The 10,004-nt window shown below is 59.9% G+C and overlaps 2 protein-coding genes across 3 annotated transcripts; both read left to right on the top strand.

Moving 5' to 3' along the window:
- The first annotated feature begins 1,425 nt into the window (after positions 1 to 1,425).
- On the top strand, positions 1,426 to 5,914 carry PARP3 (poly(ADP-ribose) polymerase family member 3). 2 transcript variants are annotated; one of them, XM_026857157.1, is made up of 11 exons: positions 1,426 to 1,528; positions 2,142 to 2,366; positions 2,582 to 2,707; positions 3,105 to 3,296; positions 3,678 to 3,813; positions 4,001 to 4,227; positions 4,366 to 4,515; positions 4,666 to 4,743; positions 4,925 to 5,102; positions 5,317 to 5,463; positions 5,576 to 5,914. In XM_026857157.1, exons 2-11 carry the CDS (start codon positions 2,193 to 2,195, stop codon positions 5,743 to 5,745), a joined length of 1,578 nt encoding a protein of 525 aa, XP_026712958.1. In that variant the 5' UTR covers positions 1,426 to 1,528; positions 2,142 to 2,192; the 3' UTR covers positions 5,746 to 5,914. The 2 variants fall into 2 exon arrangements, with proteins under 2 accessions (XP_026712958.1, XP_026712959.1); XM_026857158.1 differs by lacking the exon at positions 5,576 to 5,914 and having other exon boundaries at positions 4,925 to 5,146; positions 5,317 to 5,457.
- Positions 5,915 to 6,695: 781 nt separating this feature from the next.
- LOC113484691 (probable G-protein coupled receptor) lies at positions 6,696 to 9,997 on the top strand. Its single transcript, XM_026857173.1, has 2 exons — positions 6,696 to 6,825; positions 7,168 to 9,997. The coding sequence occupies exon 2, from the start codon at positions 7,276 to 7,278 to the stop codon at positions 8,503 to 8,505; it is 1,230 nt and encodes a 409-aa protein (XP_026712974.1). The 5' UTR covers positions 6,696 to 6,825; positions 7,168 to 7,275; the 3' UTR covers positions 8,506 to 9,997.
- Positions 9,998 to 10,004: the final 7 nt, after the last annotated feature.

Below are 10,004 nucleotides of genomic sequence, written 5' to 3' on the forward strand. Positions count from 1 at the left end.
GGTCGTGCCCCTTCCCCGTGCCGCTCTGCGCGCCTGTGGGGCGAGGTGCCTTGGGCTGGAAGGGGCCCGCAAAGAACAACCAGTGTGACCCCTCTGCCGTGGGCTGGGCCATGTTCAACTACATCAGGGTGCTCTGAGCCCCGTCCAGCTGACCTTGAGCACATCCAAGGAGGGGGCATGCACAGCTTCCCGGGGCAACCTGGTCCGGGCCTCATTGCACTCATGACAAGACTTTTTTTCCCTTATGTCCAACCCAAACCTGCCCTCTTTTGGTTTAAAACCGTTGTCCCCTGCCCTGCCACTACAAGCCCTGGTAAAAAGTCTCCATCTCTTATGAGCCCTCTTTATATATTGAAAGGCGACAGTAAGGTCCCTCCAGAGCTTTCTCCAGGCTGAACAACTCCTCCAGCCTGTCAAGTTATCAAATAGTACTAGATCCAGTATGGACCCCTGAATGACACTGCTCGTTACTGGTTTCCACTTGGACATTGAGTCTCTGCAGAAGTGGGGAACCTCTGGAGAGGGTGGTGGGCCCATGGAAGGCCCTTTTACCTACAGATCCAGGCATGGAGACGCAAAGAAGACATAAAGAAAAGGGAGTGCTTGGGTAGCACCTTTCCTTCCCCAGGCTCGACACCAGCCACCACCTCCCCTTTCCACTGGTGGTCTCTGCTCCCTGTGGTCTCACCACCCTCAGTCCTTCCCCTCCCTTTGTAGAGGCAGTGGGTGGCACATGGGGCAGGAGCCTCCAGTCTCCTCCTGCCACTCCTTGGTTCTTACTCATCTCACCAGCCCTGGCATGGGCTTGTCCGTAGCCTGTTTGGGGGAGTACCTCTCTAGGTAAAACTAAATCACATTTTCTGCCCCCAAGGGAGGACATGGGCTGTCCCCTTGCCTGTGCTGCCTTGGGCTGATGTGGCCAAGCCTGGGAGCTACAAAGCCACGGATGCTCTGGCTCCAGCAGCGTCGTTCCCTCCATGTCCCCAGCAGGAAGGGCAGCTCTGCCTCCTGCCTGCGCCACCTGTGTCCCCACTGGATGTGCAACTGCTCCTGCCTGGGGACACGCACCTCTTATACAGGAAGACATTTTGCAGGCAGGAGAAGGCAGGGATTGCCTGGTCCTCTTCCCAGCCTGATCTTCAGCCCTGCCTGTTTGGCAGGGACCCAAGAACAGTGATTCAACATGCAACATGATGTAGGCTTTAACTCTTTCAGGACTGTTTTCTCTGTCCCAGACCATGGTAGATGAGTGCTGGCTGGAGGGGCAGCCAGCAGCAGGGTCACCCCTCATCCAGGGACCGCCTGGCAGGCAGGCAGGCAAACAGGCAGGCCTGCCCTAGGGTGCATGTGTCACCCAGGGGCGTGACAGCCGTTTCTGCTGTCATCCCTGGCCACTGCCTGCTTTTGCTTAGGGAAAAAGTTTCACCTCCAGGCGGGCTGCCTGACCTGCCCAAAGGCTTCTGGAGGCTCCTCAGCAGGAGCGGCGGTGCCTGGTGTGGGACTCACGGGCTCTGGGCAGCGGGAGCAGGTAGGACACGGCTGCTCCCCACTCTTCTGACCCCTTTGCTGCTTCCAGCAGCGCTTGCTTGGCTGGAACCAGGGGGGAGCATAGGAGGAGATAAGGGGCTGCTCAACCACCCTGTACCCAAATCAAAGCACCTTTCACTGAGCTTGGGAAGGACTGGGAGGGGGGCACTGCATGCTTTCCTCTCCTGCATGCCTCTGGGGACACAAGGCTGGGGGAGTCTTGGGGACATAATCCTGCATGTTAAGGGTCCCTGGTGAGGAGAGGTGGGAGCCAAGCAGGGCTGTCCAGGCTCCCCCCACCCCTCCAGTGGACCCTTGATCTCTTCCAGCCCTTCTGACCTGAGTTTGCTGCTCCAGCAGCCATGCCCCTCTTCGCTACCTCTCAGCTCCACGTCAGCAGGCTGTGTCTCCTCTTTGGGCTCCCTCAGGGGCTGGAGGGTGCTGAGGGGCTCTGTCCCCCAGTCCAAGCAGAGGGGCAAGTCTGAGACATTTCGGTGGCAGAGTCCCATCCCCTCGTCTGGCCTGGAGGCATAGGGAAAGTGAGGCACAGCCCAGCCACACCATCCCAGAAGGACAGCTCAGCATCTCTCACCTCCTGCTCTGCTCTCCCCAAGGATTCTTCTGGGAGATTAAGGCTGAGCTGTCCCCGTGGGGGTGTCTCAGCCATGGCCTCCAAGCGCCATGCCCCCCCTCCAGATGGCAGGGGCAAGAAAGCGAAGGGGGGAGAGGAAGATGATGCCTGGAGCTCCACCTTGGCAGCCCTGAAAACTGCTCCCAAGGAAAAGCCTCCCGCCACCATCGATGTGCTGTGCCCCCTGAGCACAGCACCAGGTGCCCAGGTGAGAGCAAGGCTTGGGTACCCAGCGAGGCTGGGATGGGGGAAGGTTGGCAGGGGGATAAGGGGAGGCCCAGGGTAGTCCCCACCCTGCTGACACAGGGGCAGCTCCAATTTTCCTTGCAGACCCCCCTGCAGCCCCGCTGGAACAACTCTGCACACCCCCCACATCCCCAAATGCTGCCCAGGTGCCAGCCCAGGCTGTGCTGCTCACTGTAGGTCTACGAGGACTATGACTGCACCCTGAACCAGACCAACATTGGTGCCAACAGCAACAAGTTCTACATCATCCAGCTCCTTGAGCATGATGGTGCCTACAGTGTCTGGAGTCGCTGGGGTCGAGTGGTGAGTCCATGCCAGCAGCACTTGTCCCCCCCACCACAGCTGTCCCCACTCTGTCTTGGGACCCCCAAGGGTTAGGGATGAACCTGGGTGTCCCCACCCCTTGTTCCCAGTCCCAAAGTGAGCAACCAAGTGACCCTGCTATAGCCCATTGTTGGGGAGGCTTCAAAGACTTGCCCCACACAATGGGGTCACCCTGGCTAGGGTGCACGGCACCTGTCACTGCGGTGTCTCCCCGAGCTGGAGGGACCCCCAGACCTGGTGCTAGTGGCTTGGCATGTTCCTGCCTGCTGCCCTGCAACCCTGCCATCACAGTCCCCCTGCTCCCAGGCTGCTTTCCCCAACATGGGGCTTGTGGAGCAGGGATGCAGGAGTCCTGACCACTGCTGTCCACTGCCAGGGTGAGGTTGGCCAGTCAAAGCTCATGCCCTCTGCCTCCCTGGAGGCCGCCAAGAAGGACTTTGAGAAGAAGTTTCGGGAGAAGACCAAGAACAGCTGGGCAGCGAGGGATAACTTCGTTGCCCAGCCAGGGAAGTACACACTCATCGAGGTGCAGCTAGGGGCCGGGCAGGAGGTGGAGGTTGCTGTCAGGGTGAGTGTGCCAGGCAGCTGGGGTGTCACCATGGGTGGGGTGGTCCTCACATGCCACCCATGGCCCACTGAGCACCAGGACATCCAAGCAGGTCAGCAGGATGGGGTGGGTTTTAGGAGGGGTCTGCACATGAGCCAAAACAGCCCGTGGGCATAGATTTAAGGCTAATAGGTTGAGGTGGAGTGGGAGGGCATGCATCCCAAGTGAGAACCATGGGCAGACACCTGGGTGGCATTGGCCATGGAAAGTGGAGGCAGCACCTGCCTGTCACTTTGCTGCCCAAGGGTCAGGCTCTCCCCACTGAGGTGGGCAGACCTACTGCTGTGCCCCTGTAATCACCTGTGGGCTCACAGGTGGTACGGTGATGTTGGGGGTCTGCAGGTGGATGGCGTGGACGGGGACAAGGTCTGCAAGCAGCAAGTGCTGCCCTGCACCTTGGACAAAGCCACACAGGACCTGGTGTCCCTCATCTTCAGCAGTGACATGTTCCGGGATGCCATGCAGACCATGAATATTGGTAGGAGGTGATGGGTGGCGTGGGGTGGGTCTGGGAGCTGCGGACTGGGTGTGCAGGTGGAGAGGTGAACGGGGCAGAGATGCCAGTGGGTTTTTGAGCATCCCCACTGACAAGCCAGCACCTGGTGGGATGTGGGACAAATGAGGCAGATGGGTTCACCTGTGCCCTCCCCTGTCCCCTTGGCCAGATGTGAAGAAGATGCCACTGGGAAAGTTGAGCAAGCAGCAGATTGCGAGGGGCTTTGAGGCACTGGAGGAGCTGGAGGTGGCGCTTCAGGAGCAGCCTCCCAAGGATGCCCACCTGGAGGACCTCTCCTCCAGCTTCTACACCATCATCCCCCATAATTTTGGGCGGGCACGGCCACCGCCCATCAACTCGCCCGACCTGCTGCGTGCCAAGAAGGACATGCTGTTGGTGAGATGCCAGGGAACTGGGCAGGTGCCATCCCTCCCCAAGGAGGGCTCCTGCCTGGTGGGAAGCTGGAGTTGCCCTGGTTCCCCAGCATGGTGCCCAGAACTGGCGGTGAGGATGTCCCCGGTCTGTGCCTGCCAGGTCCTGGCTGACATCGAGGTGGCACAGAGCCTGCAGGCGCAGAAGGTGAAGGAGGAGGAGGAGAAGAAAGTCGCCCATCCGCTGGATCAGGATTATGCCCTACTCTGCTGCCAGCTCTCCTTGCTGGACCCAGCTTCCCGGGAATACCAGGTGCCACTTGGGCCACAGTGCCCCATGATGGGGAACAATTGTGCCAGGCCTGTGGACTCCCCAAAGGCCCCCACTGTCCCAGGGGGACTGTGGGCATTGCTGGGATGGCTGCCTGTGGTGACACCACTTTCCTGCCTCCGTCCCTGGCAGCTGATCCAAAACTATGTGGCACAGACTGGGCACAAACTCCGCATCCTCAATATCTGGCAGGTGGCCCGAGATGGTGAGGTGAGGAGATGATTATCCCCATCCCACAGTGAGGAAGCCCCAGTTGCACCCCAGAACTGCATTATGGCTCAGCTGGCCAGTGGCAAACAGGGGTTGACTGGGAGGTGTTAGGTGGCAGTCCCCCACCCCTGCGCACCCACGTCTCCCTCCACGGACATCCTGTAGCTCTGTGTCTCTCCAGGATGAGCGCTTCAAAGCCCACGACCTCCTGGAGCACCGGCGCCTGCTTTGGCATGGCACCAATGTGGCAGTGATTGCGGCCATCCTGAAGAGTGGGCTGCGCATCATGCCCCACTCGGGCGGGCGTGTGGGCAAAGGCATCTACTTCGCCTCTGAGAACAGCAAGTCTGCCTGCTACGGTGAGGGTCCTGGGATGGGCAGTGCCGCTCAGGATGCCTGCAGGGTTGGTACAAGCCCAGCTACCTTTGCATAGCCCCTGCCAGGCAGCTGCGGCCAGGCCAAGCCCCTTCCCTGCCATGGCAGCTGGTCCCTGCGTGCCCGGGTGGTCTGAGCACAACCAGAAGGGAATTCTAGGGTTGACACCATCATCCCCATTCCCTTATCCCATGGTAGTGGGCTGCACATCCAAGAAGGTTGGCATCATGTTCCTGACGGAGGTGGCCCTGGGCAAGCCCTACCGCATCACCTGCGATGACCCCACGCTGTGTCAGCCGCCCGCTGGCTATGACAGTGTCCTGGCCTGCGGCCGGACAGAGCCGGGTGAGCCTGGAGCAGGAGGGGCTGTGGGGTCTGTGGGGCTGGGGTGGGCACAGGGCTGTGGGGAGAGAGGCCAGATCTCAGGCTTGACATGGTGGTGGGGGGTGTCACCCAGACCCCGCACAGGATGAGGAGATGCTGCTGGACGGCAAGAAGGTGCTGGTGTGCCAGGGCAAGCCCATCCCCATGCCAGCCTACAAGGACTCCTCCTTCAGCCAGAGCGAGTACCTCATCTACCAGGAAAGCCAGTGCCGGATCCGCTACCTTGTCCAGCTCCACTTCTGAGGGTGCCCAGGAACCCTGCAGCCCCATCCCAGCACCAGTTGGTGATGCCTACCAGCCCCAAGCACAGTGGTCTGGACTCTCCAGCCACCTGACCTGGGGCTTGGCAAGGGACAGGCTGGTGTGGGGACAGAGCTTGCTTTGACTGTGAATAAAAACCCTGTTCCTTGTATTGAGTGGTGCTGGCGCTTTCCTGCCTGGCTGTAGGGTAGGGAAGGGTGGTGGTAGGTCCCAGTAGGGGTGGTAGTGGGTGGCTCTTGGAAAGGCTGAAGCCTGTTGTGGCTGTCTGGTACTGGCAGCCTTCAGGTGAAAGCTGGTGGCTTTGCAAGCTGGGTGCCTGCATCACCACAGCATGGCACATGGCTCATGCCCATCACCGTAGCATCAGAGCTACAGAGGACAAGCAAGATGTGTTGCCCTGCCTGGACATGGAGGAGCTCATCCATGCATCCAGAGGGGTAGTGCCTGCCTCCGGTGTCACACTCGGTGCCATGCCTGCTGCCCTGCCCTGGCCTGGCGCCCATGCTGAGCCCTCCTCTGCGCTCACATGTGCCCCTCAAGCATGTGTCAGGGTCCTGGAGTGCCGGGGAAAGGCAACTCCTGTCTGCGTTACACTGGTGCCCCATGGATGCTCCAGAGCGTCCACGCACCAGCAGGGAGGACATGCCACAGACATGCCTGTGGGTCTGTCCCCCGAGCCCCTGGGACCTCAGGAACGAGCTGTCCTTGTGGAAGGACCAGGCCTGGTGCAGTGGGTGGCTGTGCTGGGGGGTGGTGGGGACAGGGCTTGGGAACCCTGGTCCCCCCTTCCTGAGCCCCCGCTGGCTGCTAGGACCCAGCAGCTGTCCCCGTGGGACCGCCACGAGTGCAGGCAGCGCAGGCAGCGCCCGGGAGTGACAGCTGGTGCCATCCGCAGCTGGCAGGCTGCAGGCAAACAGGATGACGAGCGGGTGACGGGGTGCAGGGAAGGGGGAGTGTGGCCTTGCACAGGGGCCAGCAGCCCCTGTTCTGCTGCAGGAGTGACACTGGCAAGAAGGATCCGCGGCAAGGAGGGGAGCATCACCCACCTCCCCAGGAGAAAAGGTGCGCTGGGTTCCCCCTACTCACCCCGGTGTCCCCTGCAGCCAGAGCAAGGAGCAGGGATGGGGCAGGTGGGTTCATGCTGTCCCTCAGGGTGTGCTGGTGCGGTTGGGGCAGAGGGATGGGGTGTCTGCCTGGGATGGGTGCCTGCAGGTCCTAACAGTGCCGTCCCTGGCCAGGCTGGGGACAGCCTGGATGCCAGCTCTGGAGTAGACAGGGTACTGTGACCTCGCTGGGCACCTCTCCCTGCTCCAGCATCTCAGAGGGGTTCAGGTCATCTCTGGGTTTCTCTGTGGCTTGTCTTCATTTTGGTTCTCGGTCACACCCCACTCCCCTTCCCAACAGGCAAGTAGAAGACAGAGACCATGGTTGTGGTGAGGTTTCCCTCTAAGGGATGCAGAAGAGCCCTTGCTGCCCAGGCACTGGAGCTGCTGGCTTAGACCTCATCAGGGGATGGCGAGCCACATGAGGCTGAACACCACGGACAGCCTAGAGCCACTCTCTGTCTCCGAGCAGTCCATCACCCAGGAGGTGGTGGGCCTCCTCTGCATGGTCCTGCTCACCCTCACAGCCCTGGTGGCCAACACTGTGGTGATGGTCGTCATTCTCAAAACTCCCCTTCTCAGGAAGTTCATCTTTGTCTGCCACCTCTGTGTGGTCGACCTCCTCTCTGCCATTTTCCTCATGCCCCTGGGGATCATCTCCAGCTCCTCCTGCTTCAACAAGGTGATCTACAGCATTTCTGAGTGCCAGGCCTTGATATTCCTGAATGTTTGCTTCATCAGTGCTTCCATCCTCACTATATCCATCATCAGTGTGGAGCGGTACTACTACATCGTCCACCCCATGAGGTATGAGGTCAAGATGACCGTCAGGCTTGCGGTGGCTGGAGTGATCTTCATTTGGGTCAAGTCTGTTCTCATCACTGTCTTGGCACTTGTGGGCTGGCCTCAAGGCAATGGGGCCACCAGCGCCAGCCGCTGTACAGTCTACTGGAGCCCTGGGGCCCACAAGAAGGTTTTTGTGATCATCTTCAGCATCGTCTGCTTTGTTCTGCCCACCATCATCATCTTTGCTGTCTATTGTAGTGTCTATCGTGTGGCCCGGATAGCATCCCTGCAGCACGTGCCCGTGCCAGCACAGGCAGTTGTGCCAAGACACCGATCTGACTCCATTGCCAGCCAAGTGACCATCATCACTACCAGGAACCTGCCGCTGCCCAGGCTGGTGCCAGAGCGCCTTTTGGGAGGCAACAAGGCCATCCTCACCTTGGTCCTCATTGTGGGACAGTTCTTGTGCTGCTGGCTGCCCTTCTTCGCTTTCCACCTGCACTCCTCTGTTACTGCTGGAACAGTGGGTGGTGGACATGGGGAGATGGTGGTCACCTGGATTGCCTACTCCTCTTTTGCCATCAATCCCTTCTTCTATGGGCTGCTGAATCGCCAGATCCGGGAGGAGCTGGCCCGACTCCGGCGCAGCTGTCTCAACCGGCCACTGGGCCAAGAGCTCTGTCTTTCTGTCTCAGAGGCTTCTGTTCAGGAAAACTTCTTGCAGTTCCTCCAGAGAGCAACCTGCACGCTGGAGACCCACACCAGCTGCATCAGCCCCAGCCCCAGGAACAGGCTGGACCAGACCAAAATGGGCTTCCCCATCCCGGGTCAAGTTCCTGAAGAGAGCAGTTGAGAAGCAGGAGGCCCTATCCCACCATAATGGGTAGGAGGGTGGGCAGGGGACCTGCCAGGAAACCATCAGACCCAGCCTCTTGGATTTGGAGGGATCCTTGTTCAGGTTTTGACTCTTCTCTGAGCTTATGGTGGTGATGGTTTCTCCATCCAGTAGAAGGCGGCAGATCTGGGGAAGCCTCATGTCCCTTCTGCAGACTGGGATTGTCTCTGGCTACACCAGCAGAGCCCAGTTTCATGGATGGGCTCTCCTTGGGACACAGGATGCCAAGGGGCTCTTACATGGGGGCAGAGGAGGGGGCACTTCCATCTCCACCACCCCACTGGGACCACTCGTGGCCAGTGGGCAAGAGCAGATGTCCCTTGCACCCTACCCAGGAGCAATGCCCCAGCTAACACCACTAACACCAGTAATACCAGGGCCTCAAGCACCCTGTTGAGCCTGGACAGCTGATGTGGAGTCCTCCATCTTTGGCTGTTTAACCCAAAACTAATGTCTGGGTGGAGGAGCTCCTGTCACCCATGGTACTTATTGGGGGATGGCACCCACAGGGCTGGATCTGGTCGTGTCTGTGTTTCTCCTGCTGGCGTGACAGCATGCAATGCCCGTGGCCATGCCCGGCTGTGCCCTCTGTCCCCCTGAGCTGGCAGGGGCTGCCCCTCCATGGGGGACGCTGGCTGGCTGGGGGTCCGTGCTGGGCTGTTTATGGACACAGCTGCCCAGTTGAAGCCCAGCCAGTGGTGTCATGTGCCAGCCAAACTGGGCTTCTGGCCAGGGGTGCACTGGAGTGGCACAGGGTGGCGGGGAAGGGGCCATGCAGGCTGCCCCCATGCAGCAGCCAGAGGGGACTGAGAGCTGCTGTCCCCCTTTTTTGTCTCATTGCTTCTGCAGGGTGTGGGAACCCTCCCATAGGGTCCCCAGTACAAGAAAAGGAACTGGACCCTGTTGGGGGATGCTGGAGGGGTAGATCACCCTCAGCCCACCCACAAAGGTGCCAGGGATGGTGCTGGCACAGTGGGTTGGAGATGCCCCTGCCCCAATAATAAATGGGGGTGCTGCAGGAGAACTGCCCCACGGCCTCTCAAACTGCCCCATGGCAAGGAGGGGGCTCTAGGAAGAGCCCCAGAGATATAGGGGCTGAGTGCCAGCACCCCCCTGGCCACAGGGATGTCCCTCTGGCCACCACCCTGTGTCTCTAGGAGCTGAGGCTGCCCCTTGTGTGTGGGGGTGTCCCCACCCAGGGTGGGGGATATTTTTTTTCTTGTAAATTTTATCTTTTTATTAAACCATTGATAAGTTACAAAGGAGGAAAAAATATAGACTTATATATACAGCATTTCCAAGCCAGCAGGGACTGACTCTTGGATGGGGTTGCTGGGAGGCGATTGCCCCAGGGTGGTCTGGGGAGGGCCCCCCACCAGAGCCAGGGGAAGGAGGACCCCCAGAGAGGCCAGGCAGCCCCTCATCCAGCAGGACCCGGCTTTTGGGTGCCAGCCCTG

Source organism: Athene cunicularia (genome assembly GCF_003259725.1).
Source record: "Athene cunicularia isolate RWA chromosome 12 unlocalized genomic scaffold, athCun1 chr12_part1, whole genome shotgun sequence".
Taxonomy (NCBI): domain Eukaryota; kingdom Metazoa; phylum Chordata; class Aves; order Strigiformes; family Strigidae; genus Athene; species Athene cunicularia.